Source organism: Rhinatrema bivittatum, chromosome 4 (assembly GCF_901001135.1).
Source record: "Rhinatrema bivittatum chromosome 4, aRhiBiv1.1, whole genome shotgun sequence".
NCBI lineage: Eukaryota > Metazoa > Chordata > Amphibia > Gymnophiona > Rhinatrematidae > Rhinatrema > Rhinatrema bivittatum.
The window spans coordinates 239290443-239317139 of NC_042618.1; the positions used below are offsets into that span (position 1 = coordinate 239290443).

The window sequence follows — 26697 nt, forward strand, 5'->3', positions numbered from 1 at the left end:
CCTAGTTGGTAGTTGTCTGAATGTAAATCCTCTTATCTTCATTCCCCCCTACCGTTGACGCAGTGAGCTGCGCTGTATATGTATTCAAAGTGAAGTATCAGGCTTAACTGGTTCGGGGTAGTAATCGCCGCAACAAGCAAGCTACTCCCACGCTTATTTGTGAATGCAAATCCTTTGTCCCACATTTCCTCTTGCCGTTGAAGCATAAAGCAATGTTGGAGTCGCATTAACCATGTGTATGTTTATTGAATAAGGGTATTAATCACCAGGAAGTAGCAGTCATTCCCACAAGCCACCCCCATGCCGCTTCTCTTCATTCACATCCTCGAGATCTTGAATTGTAGGAATCTCTGGTGAGCGCTGCGAATCGGGATGTGTAGATAAGCCTCGGTGAGATCCAAGGAGGCGAGGAACTCTCCCTTTCAAACCGCTGTGATGACTGTTTGAAGTGTTTCCATTCGAAAACGGGGCACCTTCAAGCAGCGATTCACCTTCTGTAAGTCCAGGATGGGTCAGAAAGTGCCCTCCTTTTTGGGAACCACGAAATAAATTGAGCAACGGGGGAGGGGACGGTACTCCGACGGCACGGGAATGATCGCCTTCAGGGCCAGCAATCTTTGTAAAGTGTCTTCTACTGTGGCTCGCTTGTTGTGGGAAGCACATCGCGATTCAACAAAGGCCGGCATGAGAGGCCGAGAAAATTCTAAGGCGTAACCTTCTTTTACCACCTCCAACACCCAGCGATCGGAGATGATCCTGGCCCACTCCTCATAAAATTGGGACAACTTGCCCCTGATCATCCCGTCTGAGGAGTGGACGGGCCTGACTTTCTTTGGGCAGGCTTCCCAGTTCCGGTTCCCTGACCAAAACCACCTCTGGCAGGACTGGAGCTGCGAAAGGACTGTGTACGGGAAGAGGTCCATCTGGAACCAGAGGGTGGAACACTCCTCCCTGACCTGCTTTTTCAGAAATCCCGAAAACGGGATTGAGGACTGAATGATTTCCTGTAGGGCTTTCAATCTTCCAGCAGTTTATTGCCCTTGGAATCCCCCAGAGATTTCATCAGCTGATCCAAATCCTCTCAATTAGCAACTTCCCTCGAAAAGGCAGACTGCATAGTTGTGACTTGGAGGAAGCATCCACTGCCCAATTGCAGAGCCATAGGAGCCGCCACCGAGACCATAGTCCGGGCCACCAAACGCACCAAGTCATATAAGGCATCCGCCACAGATGCTACCTCTGCCTCCAGACGAGCCGCCTGAGAATCTGACAAAGTCCCAGAAGATGATGGGTCCTGTGGTTTTTTAATCCAACATAAATACGCTCTTTGCATCATGCTGGCACACAACATCTTCCGAAGTCCTAAGGAGACCTCGAACACCCGCTTCAGATGCAGCTCCAGCTTGCAGTCCTGCACATCTCTGAGAGCAGCCGCTCCCGCCACTAGAATGGTTGTCTTCTTGGTCACTGCTGTTACAGCCGCATCCACCTTAGGTACCCTGAGGCGTTCTAAATGTTCCTCCATTAGCGGGTAGAGTTTTTGCATCACCCGGCCGACCTTAAGCCCCGCCTCCGGGGATTCCCACTCCCGGCTGATGAGCTTTTGAATCTTCTTCGGGATGGGAAACGCATTAGATGGACCTCGGAGACCATCCAGGGCTGGGATCACTCCCTCGCTGTCGGAATCTTCCAGCGAGGGTCTCACCCCCAATTCCTCAAGCATCTGGGGAATAAGGGGGCACAATTCCTCTCTCTTAAACAGCTGGACTACGTGGGGGTCATCCACCTCCGCACTAGGTTCTACCGGATCCTGATCGTCGTCGCCTGTATCTACATCTGGAGGGACCTCACCCTGATCTGCAGCGGTGTCCCTCAGGGGCGAAGTGGAGTCTTTTTCCCTGCTGGTCAACTGCACCCACTAAATCCTACCGAGCCAAAGTTGCCCGGAACTGACGACCGTCAGTTCGCAGATGGGGACGCTTGGGAACTCCCACGCTCCCATCCTGGGCTCTGCGTTTCGCGAGCTTCCGAGCCAGAAATGCTTCATACATGAGCAGCACAAATTCCGGTGAAAATCCCCCCGGTCCCGTCACTGCTAGAATCAGTGTCCTCGATTCCTCCGGTCTCAGAGTCCGCGCAGTGGGGGACAGTGGGAGGGGGTCTTCCTGGGAGACCTTTTCCACAGGGTGTGCAGTGGGGGTTGGGCTCCTTCTGTTAGACCCAGCTGCCGAGCCTGACCTGCATGCAGACTTTTTAGATTTGGTCCTCTTGTCTGAGACCCCTTCCCCACCCAGTGCACAGTACATGCACAGTGACAGGGGGGTCTAAATAAACTGACCATACCCCGCCAGCCTTACAGAGTTCCACCAGAGGAGTTTCTGCCATGTTCCTCCTGCAAAAAAGGGCATAACACTCCCCCCCCCCCCCGGAAGAAAACAGGTGCTGCCACCCAGCCCTGGTGACTCCCACCAAAAACGCTGTAAAAATCGGCCCCCAGGAACGCTGGGAAGCCGCGTGGGAGGTCGAAAAAGAAAAAACAAAATGGCTGTCGCAATAAAAATAGCTCTGGAGTCGGCGGTAAAAATGAGGCAGGGATCCTAAAAACGTCCTTGGAGGTTCTTACCAGGGCTGAAACACTCTCCCCTCCTCTTCAGGGGTCTGCCTGGCTCTGCACCACCGGGCAGACTGATTTACCCCGGGAGCCGCGGTGAACAGGGAACATGGAGCTGTTTTTTTGTTTTTTTTCACACAAAAACTTTAACTTCTAGTAACAGAAAAAAATAAAGCCAGAGCTAAGAATAACAGAAAAAAATCCCCAAAGGGGCTACTTCCCTGTACCACAGACACTAAGGGGGAGCCTTCGGGTCGCTGAGGGAGCCAGTCCCCCTGGCTATCAGGGGACCCGGAACCACATGGGCTAGCACAGCCAGGGGTAACTAAGGGTAACCAGGGTTCGCCCAGCTCTACCTGAGGGATGGCCCAGACACTGAACCTAGCACCTCAGGGAGCAAGAAAAATCCGTCTGACACAGGGCTGCAGGTATACACGACCACCATCTGCTGGAGTCAGAGAAATACTGATGAGCTGCAGGTGGCACACTTGGGATACCAGTGCCTCGATGCTTTGCTCTCTGACTCCATCTGCTGGTGGGGAGTGCATAACCCCACTGGTCTGGACTGATCTGGGTATGTACAGGAACTGCTGGTAGAGGTGCATAACCCACTGGTTTTGGATCCACCTGTCTGTATGCTAAGAAACTAAAAATGAAGGTCCCGATTGATAAACAAGCCTCAAAAGTCAAAACGGATTCCATGAACGATGGAAAAAGAATCTAAAATGTTTGCATTGTGCTTTGCCATTATCTGTATCAAAGGCAAGCGTATGCTTTCTGTTTTAGCGTAAAGAGTTTCCTTTTTTTTTGTCAAAAAACTTTTTTATTGTCAAGAGAATGTGCCTAACAACTCAGAAAATAGTCTTGGCATTATACATAAACTGAAGAGTTCCAATAAGTCATTTAACATCATGAATGCCAACAACCCTCGAAACAGTGAAATTAAAGTCAGCCAACCACATACCCTTGTTATTTTGTCTTTCCAAATGCCCCTTTACCCCTCCACCCTTAAGCATGTAGACCGTTCCCTATTCATACTCATGCTACGACCTTTCGCAACTCATACACACCAGCCAGCTATACCCATTCAACTCTCATCCATCCTCCTCTATCCTCCCTACCCACCCAACCCCCCCCCCCCCCCCAGAGACCAGGGAATCAGGCTCATACATTAGAATACCCAACAGTAATCAAATTTGCCTGCACCTCGCAGGGTAATAATGCAAAACAATCCCGCCAACAGTTCTCGTAGACTTTGTCTCTCTTGCGGTGTCCAGAAAGGTGCGTTCCAATGGCATCAACGATGCCATTCTGCGACACCATGCAGCTATGGTTGGAGATGTGTCCGGTTCCACCCATATTGACAAAATATTCGACACGCCAATAGTGCAGCCAAGCGCCCAAATTTGGCCTTTGAAAGTAGGCATCAGGTAGGGCTAGGAATAGGATGAGTCACCAGAATATCTCCATTGCGCTATATAGTGGTGCCTGTACATTGAGAAATAACCCCCAACACTTGAGTCCAAAATGCCGACACTGTCGTGCAACATAGAAGGCGGTGCACTAAGGTGCCTTCCTCCTTGCCACACTTGATGCAAAGAGGGGAAACCGTAAGCCCCATCTGGAAGCGCCGAACATCATATTAGTAGGTTAGATGAAGTATCTGATATTGTAATTCCCGGAGCCCTACATCTGGATTTTCCACATGCAAGGATTTGAACCATGACAACAGTTGATCAGTAGTCACATCTGTATCCAAGATAGACGACCAACGGCATATGCCAGCGCTTCCAAGTGACCCCTGGATTTATTTATTATTTATTTATTTAAAAGTATTTATATACCGTTTTTAAAATGTATGTTTTATCAAAACAGTTCACAAAAAGTAATAGAAAATAAAAGATTAGAAAATAAATTAAAAAGGAATAAAAGTTACACAAATTGGTATATAAACAATAGAACAAAGAATTTATATTTAAAAAATAAAAAGTCTTAATAGAAAGAAGAGGTTGTGCCAACAAACGCCCTATGTAAGTAAGGGGGGAAAAGGGAGGGGGGGTGAGTAAGTAATTGATTTTGTAATGTTATAATGGGTCGCAGAGGAAAAAATACTATAAAAAGGGAGGGGGGAGGAGGGGTTGCTTGATTATTATTGTGTATTTGATGAAGTATTGAATGCTAATTGAAACAAATATGTTTTCAGAGATTTTTTAAAGTGAAATGGATTAGTTAATAAACGGAGTGGATTCGGTAAAGAATTCCAGAGGGAGGGTCCAGCTACAGAGAACGCTCTCCTTCTGGTAATGACTAGTCTTGCCAGTCGTGGTGATGGAATGTCTAATAGATTTTGTGTTAGTGATCTTAAATGTCGAGCACGTTTATAGATACGGAGCATAGAACAGAGCCAAGTGGAAGAAGAATTGTGTATTAAACCATGAATGATAGTAAGTACTCTATATTTTAGCCTGAATTTTATGAGTAGCCAGTGAAGGGATTGCAAAGTTGGTGTGATATGATTTCGAAGAGAGATACCAGATAAGATGCGGGCTGTGCTGTTTTGAACCAGTTGTAGAGGGGTGAATTAAGAACATAAGAACATGCCATACTGGGTCAGACCAAGGGTCCATCAAGTCCAGCATCCTGTTTCCAACAGTGGCCATTCCAGGCCATAAGAACCTGGCAAGTACCCAAAAACTAAGTCTATTCCATATTACCGTTGCTAGTAATACAGTGTCTATTTTCTAAGTCAATTAATAGCAGGTAATGGACTTCTCCTCCAAGAACTTATCCAATCCTTTTTTAAACCCAGCTATACTAACTGCACTAACCACATCCTCTGGCAACAAATTCCAGAGTTTAATTGTGCGTTGAGTAAAAAAGAACTTTCTCCGATTAGTTTTAAATGTGCCACATGCTAACTTCATGGAGTGCCCCCTAGTCTTTCTATTATCCGAAAGAGTAAATAACTGATTCACATCTACCCGTTCTAGAACTCTCATGATTTTAAACACCTCTATCATATCCCCCCTCAGCCGTCTCTTCTCCAAGCTGAAAAGTCCTAACCTCTTTAGTTTTTCCTCATAGGGGAGCTGTTCCATTCCCCTTATCATTTTGGTAGCCCTTCTCTGTACCTTCTCCATCGCAATTATATCTTTTTTGAGATGCGGTGACCAGAATTGTACACAGTATTCAAGGTGCGGTCTCAACATGGAGCGATACAGAGGCATTATGACATTTTCCGTTTTATTCACCATTCCCTTTCCAATAATTCCCAACATTCTGTTTGCTTTTTTGACTGCCACAGCACACTGAACCGACGATTTCAATGTGTTATCCACTATGAAGCCTAGATCTCTTTCTTGGGTTGTAGCACCTAATATGGAATCTAACATTGTGTAACTATGGCATGGGTTATTTTTCCCTATATACATCACCTTGCACTTATCCACATTAAATTTCATCTGCCATTTTGATGCCCAATTTTCCAGTCTCACAAGGTCTTCCTGCAATTTATCACAATCTGCTTGTGATTTAACTACTCTGAACAATTTTGTATCATCTGCAAATTTGATTATCTCACTTGTCGTATTTCTTTCCAGATCATTTATAAATCAGGTAAGCCTAGTAAAGAGCATTACGATAATCTAGACCAGAGAAAATTAGTGACTGTTTCCAGCCAGTAATAGTATTAGTGAGACATGCCGTATCAAAAAGTTTGGTGGCAAATAGAGTCTCTGTAGACAATGCTTCTGACAACCAATGAAATACCCGCACATAATGCCGGACTTGCAGATAGCCAAAACAATGTCGCAATGATATTTGAAAAATTCTTGCTAGCATTTGGAGCTCCAAAATTTCATGTGTCTCAGGGTCCAGCATATGGAAGAGGAAAACCACCCCTCTTCTAGCCCAAGTTTAGAAAATACCACTGCAGTCTTGACCTGGTCGAAAGTCCAAATTCCCTAGTAATGGAGTTAACAGAGAGGAGAAACCCACCAGCCCACTCAGGCATCGCAGCCACCGCCACGCCTTTACACATGGATAAATTAAACACCTTGGGAACATCAGTGCACGTAGCACAGACGGGCGCAATTGAATAAGAGAGAGAGGGGACCAGGGAGCAGCCATGCTATTCAGTAAACCTGCTTCACAATAACAGTAAGTGTCAGTTATCCACTCCCCCACAAAATATAATATTTTGGGCACAATTGCCATTTTTAGGAGTGCACATCTGCCAAATAAGCTCAACAGGAGGGGACCCCATGTCGCCAACTGCGAGATGATTTTTGCAATATTTTCAGTAATATTTAGGTCATATAAGTGATGAAGATTCCCTGGGGATCCAAACCCCCAAATATCGGTGCTTCCCAGGCGCCCAAACAAATGGAAAAGGGCCCCCCCCCAAGAGGTTTGCAACCATGGGTTCAACGCTAGGGCTTCAGATTTAGAAAAATGTATTTTTAGCCCAGCCATCTCCCGAAATTGCTCAAAGATATGAATAATAACAGGCACACTGCTGCGGGGACGTCCCACAAACAACAGAATGTCGTCTGCAAATAGTGCTATCTTTAAAGGATGGCTGTTGAGGCTAAGTCCCCAAAACTCCTTTTCCCCCCGCAATCGTGTGGCCAAGGGTTCTATCGCTAATACAAAAAGAAGAGGGGAAAGAGGGCAACCTTGCCGCACTCCACATTGCAGCACAAAAGAGTCTGTAAGAACACCATTCAATAAGATACGGGCACTGGGGTTCTTATATAAAACATCTAGCCATGTTACAAACGATCTTGAGAACCCATACTGACCCAGCATCCAAAACAAATAGTCCCAAGACACTGAATCAAAGGCTTTCTCGGTGTCCAGACTCAAAATCATAGCTTCTTCCACAGACTGATAACTTAGGGCCGCTATGAGCCATCTCACATTTCTTACTCCCTGTCGCCCCTTGACAAAACCCATTTGATCCTTATCAATCATGGTGGGCAATAATTGATTAAGACGCACTGCCAAGATGGCTGCTAAAATTTTTACATCCACATTAAGTAAGGAAATAGGCCGGTAAGAACAGACATCAGCGAGATCTTTCCCTTTCTTTGGGCTACAATGACTGATTGATTAGCCTCGTCAGAAAGTGTTTTAGTGTTAAGTAAATCATTGAAATATTTGGACAGTGGGGGACAGGAGGTGGAATTTGAGGATTTTATAAAACTCAGCCCCCAACCCATCTTGTTCCGCTGCCTTCCCCCGTTTTAGGCCTTGAAGCACCGAATATATTTCTTGGTCGCTGACAGGTCTGTTTAGCATTATTTTCTGGTCCAAGGATATGTGTGGCCACTTTACTTTGTTGAAAAAGGAAATTGTGGCAGCGTGGTCCCTCATGTTTGCCCCATATAGCTCTTGATAATATTCTAAAAACCTTGTGGCAATATCTGTGGGTGAGACTATGTGATTGCCATGATGGTCTTTAACACCTGCAATAACTGCTTTCTGATGTCTGGGTTGAATCAAGTGGGTCATCAAGTCTACTGGCCCTATTGCCCTGTTTATAAAGCTGGTATCGGTAATACCGTAACAATTTAGAAGCCCTTTGATGTAAGAGACTATTTAAAGACTCCCGCAACTTTACCCTTAGTAATCGAGGACAAATCACTATGTTGCCGCTGTGCATTCTTTAATTCAGCAGTGAGCCGTAAAATTTCCCCATTACGTTGTCGATTTACTTTAGCAGTGTAGGCAATGATATGGTCCCCGCATCACCACCTTCCCAGCGTCCCATAGCGTTGCTGGAGAAATTTCCGGAGTGGCATTGATGAACTCCGTGTATTCCTTCCAGCATGCTTGTAAATGTGTATGAAATGCACTGTCCAGAAACAGATCTGGCTGCATACGCCACGAAAAAGGTCCTCAAGACCCTCTACCACATGTCACAGTAAGATAAATCGATGCATGATCCGATAATGTAATGGCGCCTATACTAGCCTCCACCACTGCAGGGAACATTTTGTCAGCGACTAACAAATAGTCTAATCGGGAGTAGGATTGGCGTGGGTTTTGAGAAAAAGGTATATTCTTGCTCAAATGGGTGCAACACTCTCCATACATCAAGTAACTATAGTTCCTGACATAGAAGGTTTACCCCTTGACCTGCATCATTTTTGGCAATCGGCTTAGCTGGTCTACACTCTATGGGGCGGATTTTAAAAGGAGCGCGAATAGCCTACTTTTGTTTGCGCTCCAGGCGCAAACAAAAGTACGCTGGATTTTAGTAGATACGCGCGGAGCCGCGCGTATCTGCTAAAAACCTGGATCGGCGCGCGCAAGGCTATGGATTTTGTATAGCCGGCGCGCGCTGAGCCGCGCAGCCTACCCCCGTTCCCTCCAAGGCCGCTCCGAAATCGGAGCAGCCTCAGAGGGAACTTTCCTTTGCCCTCCCCTCACCTTCCCCTCCCTTCCCCTACCTAACCCACCCGCCCGGCCCGCCTAAATCCGCCCGGTTTTGGGCGGATTTAGGCGAGCAGGGCTCTGAAAATCCGCCCCTTTCTGTTTATTCATAACTACATTAAAATCCCCCCCAACTATTAAAGTATATTCGGACAACTCAGTTAGTAAACTTATCACGTGGGTGAAAAACGCATGAGAATAAGTGTTTGGTGCATAGATATTGCAAAATGCCACCCGCTGCTGGATAAGAGTCCCCGCAGCAATCGCATATCTCCCTTCCTTGTCTTGACTCACCCGGTAATTTGAAAAGGTAGTTGCTTGTGAATAAGAATAGCTACTCCCCGTTTGCGCATTGAGAAGGAGGAGAACACGCACTGGCCCGTCCACTCTCGTTTCAATTTTCCATGTTCCACATCATTCAAATGCGTTTCCTGAAGAAACACTACCTGCAACTTCGTACGTTGAAACATGGCTAATAATTTTTTCCTCTTAATTGGTGAGTGAATACCATCCACGTTAAGGGATGTTATTTTAACCGCTGATATGCTCAATATATAAACTACATACCAGTAAAGTGGCCCCTCTCAAGAGCCTCATAGTTATAGTCAAAAGAGCCCAGGGCCTCCCAGCCACTACCCCAGGACCCACAGTAGTCACAGGCAAAAAAGAAAAAAGGTTTCCCTGGTCTCTTTCCCTAACAAACCCCCCCCCCCCCTTTTTCCTCATCCCCTGTACCCTCTCCCCACCACATTCATCCACACACCCATCACATACACCCCCACCCATACACACAGCTTTTCAGACTCCAAGAGGCACAGAGTCCCCGTCACCCGACCACTCACTATCAGGCATTCGAGAACCCCCCTCTAGCCCCCCTCCTCCACATGATCTTTCCTCTAGAGTACGGTTATATGGCGATATTTTAAGCACGGCTTCGAGGCCAGCACAGGTCATAACACATCAAAACTAATAATTCACACACACTGGGTGTGAACAGCATTATAACCATAAGAATTCAGGATAGCTTCTACATCTCAGGCATACACACAACGGTTTAACAAGCTGGCAGAGTGCCATCCGGATTCAATCTGCATTATAAGTTGAATCATATTAGGCCGCTCTGTCTCTCAGGTAACTATAATAGAATGCACCCGCAATGAGATATACAACAAACAGGAAGCTATACCACTCCAGTATTTGGTAGTGTTGCTATGAAGGATGCAGCTTCGGCTTTGGTATGCAGAAACCAAATTTTTATTATTATGAGAAAAGCGTAGTTTTGCAGGGTAATGGAGAGCAAAGCGGATCCCTCGTTTGTGTATCTCAGAGCAGGCCGGCGACATCTCCTTCTGTAAGGCTGCTGTACTGGCAGAGAAATTATTGAAGATTAAAATCTTGTGCCCCTGATACTCCACAGTAGCCATTCGGCAGAAGGCTCGAAGCAACTGCATTTTATGTGCCCAATTAAGAATGCGCGCCATGACTGGTCTGGGCCTGCTATTGGGTTCACATGGAGGCCCTACTCGGTGCACTTGCTCATAGCACAGCTTTTCTCCAGGCAGCGTCAGCCCTATGTGCTCAGGGAGCCAAGATTCCACAAAAGCCACCAGTTCTGCTTCCCTTACAGATTCAGGCAAGCCGATTATTTTAAGATTGTTCCTGCGACTCCTGGTCTTCTAATTTATCCAAAAGCTCTTTCTGCTGGGCCTGCAACTCCACCACGTGGCACTCTGCCTCTACTAACCTCCCCATGCTCTGAAAGCACTCGCTCCGCGCCTTCTAAATGCTTGGACTGCCCCTCTAAAGTATCTCTGATGCCATCCATGGATGATTGGATTTTGAGCAGGCTCACCTCTAGTGCTGCAGTCACGCTGCAGCTGATTTATTGTATCACCTCATTTGAAATTGTGGCTAGCAGCTTAGGGCTCTCTGGCGCGGCTGCCATCTTATGTGCATGTGGTCGTCGGGTAGTGTTAGTTTTTATATTCCTTTGCCGCATCCCCGGGCTGCCCTCTCACTTCCCGCGGGGGCCCGAGTCGTAGGGGAAAGTCCCAGCGCTAATTTAAAGTAAAATCGCCGCGGTTTGTCAGCGCTTTTCCAGCGATTCGCGGAGGGGGGCCGCAGAGCTCACTTTCAGTGCGGCCGCTCGGCTGACGTCATCGCCGGAAGTCGTAAAGAGTTTCTAAGCAATAAATATGACACTTGGAAATTCTGGGGCAAATTTACAGAGATGGCACAAATGTATGTGAAAGGATGGCCTGTTTTTTTGATATTGCTTGGGAAAAGTAGTATTTAATTTATGGTCAGATATTAAGTTGATATATTCTTATTTTACTTTAGATAGCTCTTTTCTACACTTATTTGAGACATGTCTTGTAAAAATATAATTTCCAAATCCTATTTCAGTTAGTACCTTGCCTGTTGATGATCACTCTCCCATCCTCATTTGCATTGGTCAGAGCAGAAAGAAATCCTTCAATCTGCATCAGAGGAGATGCCATGCGAGGCTGCTCATTGTCATCGGTCTCTTCCACCAGGTTCCCAAGTGTAATGGCAGCTTAGGGGAGAAAAAGAGGGAAAAAGCCAGATGAAAAAAAATTTGTTACCATGTACATAGTCAAATAGGAACACAGAAAGGTATAATGATATCAACTTCATATGTCAAATACGAAGTCCAAATACAAAGCAATCAAAAACTCATCTCTCTATGGGCCATTTATTTATTGACTTTATTTATCAGGGCATTTATAGCCTGCAGTATTTATAGATTTTTGTGGATTACAATAAAAACATTAATAGAACAAGAACTCAAACCAACAAACAAAAAGATGAAATTAGTTCTTACCTATTTATTTATTTATTTATTTATTTAAATTCTTTTAATATACCGATGCTCAAGACCAGGTCTTATCGTACCAGTTTACAATAAACTAGGGGGGTAAACCAGTTAAACCAGTTAACACTGAAAGCGAAAGTTACATTACAACAGGGAATGTATAACAAGGCTTTTTTGAAGAAAAATAAGGGATAGATTAACAATTTCTAACTGGTGAGCAGCGCATGTAAGCAGAGAGCAGTTGCGTACATGGTAAAATTATATACAATATATACAGTGAAGTCAATTAGGCGAGTTACAAGAGAGCGTAATTAGCCGGAAAACAGTTCATTTGTGAGGCGAAAAAACAGACGCTACTGAGGGGTGTTGGACCGTGTGGGTTACCAAATAGTTTCTTGGGCGAACAGCCAGGTTTTTAATTTTTTTCTAAATGTGAAATGACAATGTTCCTGGCGGAGATCTGGCGGGAGATTGTTCCAGTGATAATTTCCTTTCCTTGAGTCCAGTCAGACCAGTCCAGCTGAATGGGTTATGCTTACCAACCAGCAGATGGAGACAGAAACCAACAGGTTTGCGATTATTACCCCTTACAGGCACCCGTGCCGATCTCGATCAGCCAATATTACCTGTAACAAGCTAACTGTGGACCACTTCAATGCAAATCAAGGTGAAATTACTACTTACCAGATAATTTACTTTCCTCTAGGACAGACACTAGTGGGTTATGCACGCCAACTAACAGATGGAAATCAGCTGACTCGCTGATGTCACACTCATCTAGCACTGCACTGAAATCAGCCTGCCAGTATTCCCGGAAAAGCCAACTGTGGCCAACTGAACACACACTTGAATTTTAACTTACACAATATACATTTCCTCCTCCAACTATTTACTGGTTTTTTTCTGTTCTTTTATTTTCTTTCTAGTAAGCAAAAGCACTGGCCTCAGAAAAGAAGAAGGAAATGCAATAACCATAGCAAGTTAAAAGGGACATATTTACAAGGTCTCCTGGTGACCCCAAAATCTGCATTGACATTTGATTTCTGCCTCTGCAAATGTCTCTAATAAGAACAAAGTACGATAACATAGCACAGCACAGTAAAGAACAGGCAGCCGAGGGCAGGAATGTGGACTGTCCTGCCTATCCTAGAAGAAAGGAAATTATCAGGTAAGTAGTAATATCCACTTCCTCTTCATCCAAGCAGGCCAGTCCACACAAGTGGGATGCACCAAAGCTATCTCCTCATCGGGCAGGAGGCTGCCGGTGCTCCATGCAACACCACTCTGGTCAAAGACCCATCTTTCCGAACCGTACATCCAAATGATAGTGGTTGGAGAAGGTATACAATGAAGACCAGTTGCTGCTCTCTAGATATCCGATGGAGACAGCAACTGCAACTCTGCCTAAGATACCACCTGTGCTCTGGTCGAATGAGCTTTAATTTCTTTGGACAATGACTTATCCATATCTGCATAGGTTGCAGTGACCACATCCTTAATTCATCATGCCACTGTGACATGAGAAGCTGCTTTTCCCTTCTTCACTGACCCCAGGAAGTATGAATCTGTCATCCAAAAGGTCTTGGTAATCTTAAGATAACTCAACAGATGTCTCCTCACCCTCCAAGGGATGCAACCCTCTGAAATTTGTCCTCAACCACAGCTCTATCCAACGACGGACAATACGAACTGATACAAATCAAAATCCAGTACAACCTTGGGCAAGAAGGAAGGTACAGTTCTAATTTGCAGCCTGTCCGGCTTGAGTACGAGAAAAGGCTCTTGACAAAAGAGCTTGTAATTCTGAAATCCATCACACTAACCATATGACAACCAAAACCATTGTTTTCCTTGTTAAACACCAGGGAAACAGTCGAAAGGTCAGCAACAGATTTAGGTTCCAAAGGTATAGATATTTGCAGTGACCATCAAATATGCTTAACATGATTCAAAAATCTGGACTCATCTGGATGTGAAAAAAAGTCAGCCATGAACTTAACTCCTATAGCAAGCCAAGACAGTCATCCGCACCTTTAGCGTACTAAGGGTCAGTTCCTTACTCAAACCTTCCCGCAGAAATTACAGAATCAAGGAAATAGTTGCTCTGACAATGCCAAATTGTAAGACAAAACTGATCTGGATTCTCAAGGAGAGCCATCCCCTTGAAACAAGAGGTCTCTGCGTAACGGTAGCTGCTATGGCCGGCCATCAATCAGACGCAGGACTCTACCTATCCTAGACAAGGAGGAAACACATACAAGGTTTCCCCTTCTGGTCAATCCTGTATCAAAGCATCTATGCCCGCTCCTGTCATTCCTGCAACTGAAAAATCAACACATCTTCGCATTCCTGAGGGTTACCATGAGATCCAGAAACAATAAGCCACTACCTCACACGATGAGGTCAAATGTCGCCCCCGAGAGACTCCATTCTCTGGGATCCAAAATGTGCTGGCTGAGATAATCAGCCTGCATGTTTTCTACTCCAGCTATGTGGGATGCCAACAAAGCGAGAAGATTCTCGTCCACCCACAGGAGGAGATCCATTTCCAGAGATACCTGTGGACTCCGAGTACTCCTTGATGGTTTATATATGCCATTACCTTGGAATTGTCTGACCTCTCTAACACTGCCTTCCCAAGCAATTTGTTTGAGAATTTGAGAAAGGCCAAACAAATTGCTCTTGCTGCCAGATGGTAGGTGGACCAAACCACCTCCCATTGGGGATCAAAGTCCCTGCACACGGAAGTCCTGACAATGGGCACCCCAGACCTTCAGGCTTGTGTCAGTAGATACCACCTTCCAGACAGGTAAAACTAAATCTACTTCCCTGTTCAGAGGATGCCTGTTGCAGGAGAGACAGACGAACCCCGTAATCCTGAGACGGGGGGGGGGGGGGGGGGGGGGTTCCATCCAGACAGAAAGGTCTTTTGCAGCACACGTGAGCCCTCAGCCACAGGATCACATCCAAGGTTGCCACCATGGAACACAAAGTCTGAAGGTAACTTCAAACCATAGGGTTCCATACCACTCGAAGCACCTTAACCAGAGTCTCTAACTTCAAGATGCAATGTTCCGACAGGAACTCTTGGCCTACCTCCATATCAAACTGCGCCCGATACACACCATGTTCTGCGAAAGATGCAAATTGCGCTTTGCTAGGTTGACCACCCAAACTTACTCCTGTAGCCACTGAACCACCCTTTGAGTGACCATTTGCTCTCCTGTACCGAGTCTGCATGGATTAGCCAATCGTTCAGTTACGGGTGCACCAAAATATCTTCTCTGCATAGAGCCACTACCACCACCACAATCTTGGAGAAGGTCCTTGGGCCCATGGCTAGCCCGAATGGTAGCACCTGAAACTGATGCCCCAATGCTGGAAACTCTGATAAGGATGCTGAAATGGAATGTGAAGATAGGCTTCCACCATAAGAACATACCATACTGGGTCAGACCAAGGGTCCATCAAGCCCAGCATCCTGTTTCCAACAGTGGCCAACCCAAAGGCTAAAGCAGACAGAAATTAGAAAAAAACAAAAATAAAAACCTTCCTCTTCCCCCCCCCCCCCCCCCCCCAACACTTTCTAACAATTGATGCTCAGGTTACCATTTGGAGTGGACTACCTGCAAGAAGCCATTAATCAGTTTCAGGGTCAAGGTGAAGCACGAGAGCCCTACGATCTTGGGGACCACACAAAAATAAATAGATGAAGGAGCACTCCAGATCATCCTGGTCCTTCAGCAGTAGCAGAATAGCCTGCAGGCCTAGTAGAAATCTCTTTCAAGCAGCCCCTAGAGCAGCCCTCAACCAGGGAGAGCAGAAAGAGAGCAACCACTGCTCAGACAGAAATTGGACTGCCTTTTGAGAGTCACAAAAGGACTCCCCAAAGTTGTCAGACATGGGAATAGCTCCTGGTCATGACCATCTCGCAGAATGACCAGTAGAGCAACTCATAGCAAACTCTACTGAAGAGGAACTGCTCAACCAAGGGAAGGGGAACAAAGTTTCTACCCTGGGACTGCCTCCCCCCAAGAAAAACAAGCATTATTTTGTTGTTTTTTTAAAAACTTTTTGTTAAATACTTGAAAATACTTCTCTCCCAGATTCCTCAGGATGCAATACACAGAGAAACCAGAAAAGCAAGCGTGCCAAACTGTTCCTTATGGCTACAGAGAGAGTGAAAAATGTGCAGTCATGCCAGGAGCTGTCCTTAAGGGAAAAATCATGAGGACACCTCATATACTAAATACTTGGCAAAAACAGCATCCAACTTTCACCTGCAACCATTTGAACTCTCCACTGAGCTATAGGGAAAGCATTACACCTGAATAAATGTACATGGAGGAATTCTGGGTCAAGTAGAGACCTTGAAAACTCAAAACCTCCCCACCAATCTCACAGCCCTCTACTGAGAATCTTAAGGGAGTCAAAATTCCTCACATAGGGCCATCAGAGTCCAAATTGGTGCAAAGCAGTGGTCTCTGAGCAATGTTAGCCTCTGCAAGTTTTATTTATTTACATTTCTTTTTTAACACAGCCCACTAGAAGCTGAGGCGGGTGTACGATACTTAAGGCTAGATGAACAAAACACCTGCCCAAACTCAAAACTCCAGGACAAGAAAAACTTTCAGATCAGAGGCAACTGAGGAGATCCATGCTTTTCTTCCTGGTTCAGGGGTGCCAGGGTCAATCCCTCTTGCACTGCCCATGTCTACAGCAGTCGAACCCAGAGGGAATTTGTAACACAGAGTCCAAGGACATTAGAACTCACAAAATGGAGTCTGTGACCAGATTTAGTACTCCAAATGTAGAAAAAATGGGTTGTTGTTAAAACAACCAAAACATAGAGATGACTGTATGATTTATATTATAGGGCTAGCACACATTCTGAAGTACACCATGTATAGAAAAAGGGTGTTGAGAGCTAATTTTTTGGGGGAATCGCACTGGTGGCAGCAACAGGACCGCACAGCAAAACCATGGACAGTTGCAGGCTTGCTAGCTAATTGAGTGACAGTCTCCTTTGTGTGCAGGCTCCCGAGAATGGCAAGGAACTTGTATTTGTCTAGTGATTTACTCTGTGCTGTATTGGTGCTGCACGGGGAGGTCTCTGTACGAGTGCCGGGTGATCTACGCTATGGGCTGTATCGGTGTTGCATGGGGAGGCCTCCATTCATGTGCAATAATAATGTAAGCTGGTGGAATCGGTGCCTCTTGGACTGCACAGAAAATGAGCATGCTGGGAAACTGTCACAATTATTACTGCACTGTTTTTAAGCTGTAAACATTACAAGGGGACCGCTTTGCGAGACCAGCCACATTTTCTGTTACCACTGGGAGTTTCTCCTCAGAGGCAGGAACAGAGGTCATCTTGAGGTATGGGAGAGTGAGACAGGATAGAAAGACCCCTGCACTCAGTCCCATGGGCCTCAGATCAACTGGCCCTGTACAGATGGTGTACCTTTTCTAGGTTGCAGCTTCTATTTTCCGCTGTTTTATGTCCATGGCAACAGCTGAGATTTTGGCGGCTGTGATTCTATTTTTGGTAGCCCTTTACTTTAAATCCTGTAGCCACCCATACATACTATGTAGTTCAAACATCTAAACACCCTTTTTCTATATATGGAGAGCTTCAGAATGTGTGGGAGTCCTTTACTTTAAATCCTGCAGCTGTCCCTGCATACTGTGGTGTCCTAACATCTATCCCTGGGTATCCTCTTTTTTTTTTAATTTTTAAAACACTGATCAAGCTTAAGGCCAAAAGAACATGAACAGCATGCCCCAATTTCCTTAACTATCCACAATGAAGAGACAGCAGAGAGGGGAAAAAGGGATGGGACGAGAGTCCCCAAGTACTCACAATGGCAGTCCTCAGGTCCCTGGTAGCATTCTACTGAGGGAGGGAACCCGCAGCTATCACCTCAGGAGCTGCCAAACTCTGTGGCTTAGTCATCTGATCGGGGCCAGGCTCAACTAATACTCCTGGGGGAATTCTGTGCTACTGCATGGTGCAAATTTTGCGCAGAATTACCCTCCTGCACAGTTTTCTTGGTGAAATTCACCAATGTTTGCGTATGTAAGCGGGACTTGTGTTCATTCAGTCTCAATCTCATATTCCGTGTAGTTCTTCCAATATATACCTTTGGACGCTCACAAATCAATGCGTACACTATATGATCAGAATTACAAGAGATGAATGATCTCTGTTCAACTCTATATTTAGTTACCAGATCCGTCCATATTTCACCTTCAATACAATTGACGCAGTGTGTACATTGGCCACATTTTAAATGGCCTTTCTCCACTTGATCAACACTGTGCCACGTTTATGCATGGATAAGTCCCGTTTACATACACAAACATTGACAGCACCGATTGTCAATCATTGTATACAGTATCGGTATACTTTTTCCCAGATAAAATGGACAATTATTGATCAAGTGAAATCATCCATACGTGGTGGCAGCTGCATTGAGTTACTGAATCAAAGAGAGGCTTATTGGATTTTTACACTCCAGACGCAATCACCAATTGGATTAAATGAGGAACTGGAATGGGGCAATTTACTCTAAAATCAGGTTGAAATGGAGTGAATGTATGCCGAGTGGACATGTCGTATACGTACTGAAGATATCGTGGGGATGTGTGTTTTAGATGAACAAAATGACATCATGATAACGTGTATCGTGATTGGTGAATTTTGAAGGAATTAGGTAGGATATAAGTAACCAGCAAGAGCGGCATCAGTTACAACTCAGCAACCGTGAAGATGTGACAGATATTTTTTTTTTTTGTCAAAATAATTTTTATTAACCTGAAGACGTTACACACAAATGGGAGAACGATAGCATATGCAACAGAAAACAGCGTACAATACAAGCGTTGTACATAAATGTTCGGTCTAACAACTGATCCCACTGTAAACGTATTCCCTGGTTTTCTTTTTTTATCCCCTCCATCCAATCCTAGCCCAATCATCCCCTCCCCGCAGAAACGACTCCAAAGCATCCCCATTCACACCTCATGCATACCACATACAGACCTCCCCCCCCCCCCCCACTTGGAACCACAGTTAAGACCATATGGGCTTATATCCAGTGTTACTGAGCTCAGTTTGTAAAGCAAGAGGAAACAAGGCATAACATGCATTCCAACAAGGACGGCCGGTAAGGTCGTGATGCGAGGTGCAATAGTAGCGTATGTGGCCAGGGCAAATAAAAAATGCATCGCTGAAATTCTGAGGTTAACTGCTGTTCTTAAACATGCTCAGCGACAACACATGACATCCTTGACCGGGGAGTCCAAGGCGGTGGCTGATAGGGCTAGGGCTGCTCTCAATGGCTTACTTCACCAAAGGGCGTCTAAATCGCTTCACTACTATCGTACCACTTATATAAACAAGGGAACAGGGCAGGTGACAGCTATTTTGAAGAATCACCATGAGAACTTGTTTGAACTGGAAGCATATGAAAATCCCCTGATGAAGGATCAGCTGATCTGAAACAATGCCTTGTTGGGATGAAGAAACATACTAAGGTAAGTCTGGGATACATTTTCTATGTGGTAACAGTTGTGTTTCAACTTCTAAACAATCAATAACTTTGGCATTTGTGGAGCGGTTATTGTGAAAAGACATTGATGAGAGTTGAGTAATAGTGCAGATGACGCACAGAAATGTATGATTGACAGTCAAGATATACGAAGAATTATTTTAAACTATTGAATAAATAAAGTTGATAACATGCTGATAAAAATAGACAAAATTAATAAAAGGTCAGAGGAGGTTGGTTAATGATTATATGGGATACACTACAGGATGTAGTGATACAGAAAATTGTATGAAACCTTCCTTCTCTTTCCTTAAATATTTTTTTCACAATTCTCTTTGATAGAGCATGTTACAGAATTGAAAAATATATACTTAATTGTATAGTCTTTAAAAACATATACATATAAAGAAAAATATTTAAAAAAAAAATAATAATAAAGGAGGTGATATCTGATAGAATTAGGATTCATTGAAAGAGGGAGCACAGAGCTTTCACTTCAGGAGCTGTCTCCTAATAAAACAAATCCAATCCATAAATCCTTGCTCAATTGAGCTACTGAGAGCAAAACATTTTACCTCAGGAACCAAGAGACATCGTCCTATTCAACCTATCAGCCACAGTCCTCAGCATGGGATGCTTGCCTACCCCAGCTACTGGAAGTGGAAAATACTGGCTGTCTGAGGTCAGCACAGATGCTTCTAAGGGGTGACATCAGCAAATCTGCTGGTCTCTGTCTCCATCTGCTAGTTGGTGACCATAATCCATTCATCTGTACTGATTTGAATGGATGAAGAAGAATAGGCAGATGCAAGTCTGCATCACAGCTCATATACTCTGCTTCTTCTTTGACTCTTTGCTGCTGGTTTTAAAGTAACTGTCAAGGAGGCACTATGTCCAAATTCAAGGAGTGACAGGGCAGTGAGCCTTACAATACTCTTATGTCAGGTGTCTGAATCTTATCATAAAAAGACCTGATTGCTGGAGCAGCTGGATTGGGTCTTCTGCTTCCCAGGATGGCTGGAGCTGGGGATGCTATGGAGACGGCATTCAGATCCCAGGGAAGAAGGACTCATGGTCACTGCTTAAAAGTGATGATTTAGGACACATGATTGGAAGGTTCTCTGCTAACATCATCACTTCACTGACCAGACTAGGGATGTTGAGGATTGGGCAAGATATAAAATAAGGGGAAAAATCCCTGGGTAATTGTAAATGAGGACTCCTGGCACCAGATCTCAGCCCTGGTTCAAACTAAGCTGGAATTACAAAGAAGCAGGCCAAACAAAAAAAAACTTGACTGTTAAGTAAATGGAAGAGAATAACTAGCTTTTCTAAAGATTGAGAAATTACTACTTATATGATAATTTTGTTTTCCTTAGTGTACACAGATGGACTCAAGACAAGTGGGTTATGCACCTCTGCCAGCACATGGAGACAGAGCAAACTGACATCACAGTATATGTACTCCTGCAGTGACACCAGCCTGCCAGTATTCTCTTCAAAAGCAACTGGGGACAGACTAGCAAAAAACAGTCAACCATTACTGTACTCAACCAACAGGAAACTCTGAACTCAGGCAATTAAAGTATGTACCCCAATCTAGGGACTAGATGAACACTTACCAGTAATCCCCTGGAACTCATAGCCTCCCAGGAAGACCAGTAGAACAATCATTCAGCAACCAAGGGCAAGAAACTGAGTCCATCTGTCTACACAAAGGAAAACTAAATTATCAGGTAAGTAGTAATTTCTCCTTTCCTAGGGGCCGATGCAATAATTTTCGCTGAAAGCGCCTGACTTTTCAGTGCCCGCTTTCTTAACGCACGCATGGCACCCGCAAGGAGGTGCCATGCAATATGTAAATTAGGGGGTCGCGCTAGGAAGAAGGCGCTAGGGTCGCTTGCATAACCTTAGCGCCTCCTTGCTAACGCGACCCTGCCATGGCTGCCGGTTATGAAGACCAACGCCGGTAAACTCGGCGTCGGTTTTCATAACCTGCCTGTCTGCCAATAATGAAAACAGACGCCGAGTTTATCGGTGGCCATTTTCATTACTGGCAGGTTCTTATGGCCTGGACTGGCCACTGTTGGAAACAGGATGCTGGGCTTGATGGGCCCTTGGTCTGACCCAGTATGGCATGTTCTTATGTTCTTATGAAAAAAGACACAGAGTTTACCGGCGTCAGTCTTCATAACTCAGCAGTTTGTTTTTTTTTACTTTAAAAAAGAAGTACAGAAAAGCAGTTTTTCTGCTTTTCTGTACTTCTTTTACCTGCGCTCAGCTATTAAGCGCCTGCTCCAGGCGCTTGGCTTAGCGCACTGTATTGCATCGGCCCCCTAGCATGTAGACAAGATGGACTCAGGATCAGTAGGATGTACCCAAGCTACTCCCAAACAGGGTGGGAAGCTACCTGCGGTCCAGTCAACACCGCACATGCAAAGACTGCATCTTCCTGGACCTGCACATCCAGACGATAATACCTGGAAAGAGTGTGTAAGGAGGATCACCTCGCACTTCGGCAAATTTCGACAGACGACAACAATCTAACCTCCGCCCACTGAGCCCTAGTGGAATGAGCCCTAACCTGATTAGGCAATGGCTTTTCAGCATCCACATATGTGACCGTGACTACCTCCTTAATCCAGCGAGCTACTGCAGCCCGGAAAAGCTGGTTCGCCCTGCTTTCCTCCACCATGAAGTAAAAACCTTCCGTCTTTCAGAAAGGTTTAGAAACCTCCAAATACCACACATGTCTCTTGACATCCAAGGGACGCATACTGGTGATATTCTTCTCCATCTCTTTCCTTATTCAAGGACGGCAAGGAAATGGACTGATTCAAGTGAAAATCTGAGACCACTTTAGAAAAAAAAGAGGGAACAGTACGCAGCGGTATCACCCCTGGAGTCACCTGGAGTCACAGCAAAACAAGGCCTGCAGCTCGGAAATTCGACACGCAGAACATATCTCCACCAGAAACACTGTTTTCAAGGTCAATAACTGCAAGGAAAGACTATGCAACAGTCAAAACTTAGGGCCACCCAAGAAATCCAACACCAGGTTAAGACTCCAAAGGGAACCGGGTAACTGCAAGGGAGGATGAAGATGTTTCACTCCCTTCAAGAAACGGGCCACATCAGGATGAGTCAATAAGGATTCACCATTCACCTGGCCCCTGAAACAGGCAAGATCTGCAACCTGTATCTTCAAGAAATTAAGGGCCAACCCTTTATTTAACCCATCCTGCAAAAATTCCAAAATGAGCAGGATCTTAACTAAACAAGGAAGATCACCTTGATCCTCACACCAAGCCTCACACACTCGTCAAACCCGCATATAGGCTAAGGAAGTGGAGAACATTCTGGCTCGTAGCAAGGTGGCACTCACCACAGAAGAATATCCATGCTTCAACAAACGAGCCTTCTCAAGGGCCAAACCGTAAGACAAAATAGAATCAGATCTTTGTGAAGGACAGGCCCCTGCTGCATAAGATTCTTGTGCGGCGGAAGATAAAGAGGAGTCTCTACCAGGAGTCTTTGCAGATCTGCATACCATGGTCTTCTGGGTCAATCCGGTGCCACCAGAAGCACCATCCCCCTGTGGCCTTTGTTCCTGCAAACTATTCTGCCCAACATGGTCCATGGGGGAAAGGCATAGAGCAGCAAGTCTTCCAGCCAAACCCGCACAAGAACATCGATACTCAAAGACCTCATATATTTCCTGCAGCTGAAGAATCGAGGAACCTTCACACTAAGAGAAGTTGCCAGCAGGTTTAAAAACGGAAGGCCCCAGCAATCCATTATCAGCTGAATCGCCCCGTCTGACAATACCCATTCTCCTAGGTCCAGACTCTCTCTGCTGAGAAAGTCCACTCTTACATTGTCTTTTCCTGCAACATGACAGTTCGCAATCTCCTGGAGATACCCTTCCGCCCATTACATAAGTTGGTCTATTTCCTGCAACACTTGCTGGCTCTTGGTTTCTCCCTGCCGATTGATATAAGCTATCGTTAATTTGTCTGACATTACTCGGACTGCTTGACCCTGCACACCAACCACACCACCTAGGCTTCCAGGCGATTGATGCTCCAGAGAGAGTCTTCTGTATTCCAGCATCCTTGCACCGTTAGTTCCTGACAGTGAGTTCATCAACCCTGGAGACTCACATATGCCATGAGTATCAACCAGTCCAGTGATATCAGGGAAACTTCCTTTCTTAGATGATCCTCCAGCAACCACCACCGGAGGCGAGAGCAGATTTCCATCGGCACGTGGATCCGAACCGAATACTCCTGAGACTGTGCATTCCAACAAGACAGCAGGGAGCGCTGAATAGGGCGCATATGCACTTTCGCCCACGGTACCACTTCCGGGGTTGCCGCCATCAAATCGAGTAACTGTAGATAGGACCACTCTGTCAGGCATATAGTGTTCATCAAATGATGCACCTGCGACATCAACTTTTGAATCTGAATTTCTGGCAGGAAAACTTTGCCCTGCCTCATGTCGAACCGAATACCCAGATACTCCAATGACCGAGATGGCCGAAGACCTCTCTTGGCTTGCTTCACCAACCAACCAACCTCCTGCAACAGGGAGATCACTTTGCAGGTCACCAGGTGGCTCTCATTCAGGGACTTGGCACAAATCAGCCAGTTGTCCAAATACAAGTGTACTAGGATTCCATCCTTCCTCACCTCCGCCGTCACCACCACCATAACCTTGGAAAAAGTTCTGGGAGCAATGGCTAGAACAAAAGGCAACACCCAAAACTGATAATGTTGCCCCAAAACTGCGAAATGTAGAAAACGTTGGTGCTCCAATAGGATAGGAATATGGAGATAGTCCTTGGACAGATCCAGGGGGGTCAGAAAGTCCCCCATCTGCACGGCCATTATCACTGAGCTCAAGGTTTCCATGCGAAAATGAGTCACCCACAAATGACTGTTGAATCCTTTGAAATCCAGAATGGGATGAAAGGAGCCCGCCTTCTTGGGCGCAACAAAATTAATGGAGTATCGCAACATACTTTCCTGAGACGGAGGCACTGGGACCACAGCCCTCAGACTGAGGAGCCTTGACAGGATAGACTCCATGCCTGCTTCTTCTGCAGGGAGTGGCAAGGAAACACCATGAACACGTCCCGAGGTACTCTGCAAAATTTCAATGCTTATCCTTCTCATATCACCTCTAGGACCCACTGATCCGATGAGATTTTGACCCATCTTTGATAAAAGAGAGAGAGGCGTCCCCTATCTCTTGTCTCTGGGGCAAGGTCGGCAAGCCTTCATTGCAAGGCTCTGGAGGATCCACCCCTGAGCTCGTGCCTCTTTTGGGTTGTCTGGAACGAAAGGACTGAGACCTGCCGAAAGGCCGAGTCCTCTGAAAGGGACGAAATTGCTTGGAACCCCGAAAATGACCCCTCATAACAAAGGGGCGCTGCAATTGATTCTTATCCTCCAGCAATCAAGGAAAGGAAAATTAGTTCTTACCTGTTAATTTTCGTTCCTGTAGTACCACGGATCAGTCCAGACCATGGGTTGAGCCTCCTTTCCAGCAGGTGGAGACAGACCAAAACTGAAAGGGTATCCTATATGAGGACAAATGTAGCCCTTCAGTATAACCATTGTCAAAGCAGAGAAGATAAACACCATGGAACAAGCAAGTGACAGAAGAACTCAAGCAAATAACAAGAGAACTCTGAAAATATTGAACAAGAGAAAAACAGTGGATGAATGAATGAACTCCGTGCATGGATACTCTTGCATGAATGCCCACAATCATCACATGGATGCTTCCGGTGCCTCCAATGAAGGGACACATAGCATAAGGATCTTCGAGCGGACAGGAAGATAGAAAGGGAAGGGCGTCTGGACTGATCCGTGGTACTACAGGAACGAAAATTAACAGGTAAGAACTAATTTTCCTTTCCCTGTACATACCCGGATCAGTCCAGACCAAGGGATGTACCAAAGCTTCCCTAGACAGGGTGGGACCTTGACAGGCCTGCTCGAAAAATCTGCCGCCCAAAAGAACCAAAAACTGGTGCCTGAACATCAAGGCGGTAATGTCGAGCGAACGTATGCAGAGACTTCCAAGTAGCTGCCCTGCATTTCTCCTGCGGGGAAACCGACTGGCTCTCCGCCCAGGAAGCAGCCTGAGAACGCAAGGAATGAGCCTTAAGACCATCCGGGACCGGACGTCCCTGACAGATGTAAGCCGACAAGATCGCTTCCTTCAACCATCGAGATATCGTGGTATTAGAGGCCTGTTTGCCCCGGTTGGGGCCACTCCATAAGACAAAAAGGCGATCCGACACTCGAAAGTCATTAGTTACCTCAAGATAACGCATGAGAACGCGTTTCACATCAAGACGGTGTAGGTCATCCCCGCCAGGGCTTGCAATGTCCTCAGAAGAGAACGCGGGGAGCTCGACCGACTGATTGACATGAAAAGAAGACACAACCTTCGGTAAGAATGACGGGACCATCTTAAGAGAGACCCCGGAATCCAAAAAACGTAAGAAGGGCTCGCGGCAAGACAACGCTTGGATCTCAGACACCTGTCTGGCGGAGCAAATAGAAACCATAAATACCGTCGTGAGCATCAAATCCTTGAGGGTGGAATAGCGAAGGGGCTCAAAAAGAGCCTGACAGAGCGCCCGAAGAACCAAGTTCAAACCCCACGAGGGACAAGTAGGACGCAACTGTGGATTCAAATGTTTGACCCCTTTGAGAAAATGGACAATATCCGGATGAAACGCAACCGTGTAGCTGTCGAGGCTTCCCAAAAGAGAAGCGAGGGCAGACACCTGAACACGGAGTGAGCCAAAGGAGAGACCCTTAGAGAGACCCCGCTGGAGGAACGATAGGACCTGCAAGACAGGGGCCGAACGTGTCGTAACGCCCGCTTCCATGCAGGCCAGCTCGAAAACCTTCCAGACCTGGACATAGGCAAGGAAAGTAGAAGTTTTGCGGGCCCGCAAAATAGTGGAGATGACGTCCTCAGCATATCTCCTCCGCCTTAGCCTTCGCCGTTCAAAAGCCAAGCCGCAAGACAGAAACGATCCGCCTGGTCGAAAAATACGGGACCTTGACGGAGGAGGTATTGAAGATGGCCTAGGCGAAGAGGACCATCCAACGCCAGGTTGACTAGATCCGCGAAGCACGGTCTGTGAGGCCACTCGGGAGCTACTAGAATGACCGGGCCTCTGTGAAGTTCTATCCGTCTGAGCACTTTCCTATGAGGGGCCACAGAGGAAA

At 45.8% G+C, this 26697-nt stretch overlaps 1 protein-coding gene across 3 annotated transcripts in view; it reads right to left on the bottom strand.

Annotated features, from left to right (window-relative positions):
• DDX11 (DEAD/H-box helicase 11) overlaps nucleotides 1-26697 on the bottom strand; it is a 427300-nt gene that overhangs the window by 137797 nt on the left and 262806 nt on the right. For all 3 annotated transcript variants that reach the window (XM_029599951.1, XM_029599952.1, XM_029599950.1), the window contains exon 17: nucleotides 11463-11606. In XM_029599951.1, the coding sequence (XP_029455811.1) occupies nucleotides 11463-11606 (144 nt within the window). The remainder of the gene's footprint in view (nucleotides 1-11462; nucleotides 11607-26697) is intronic.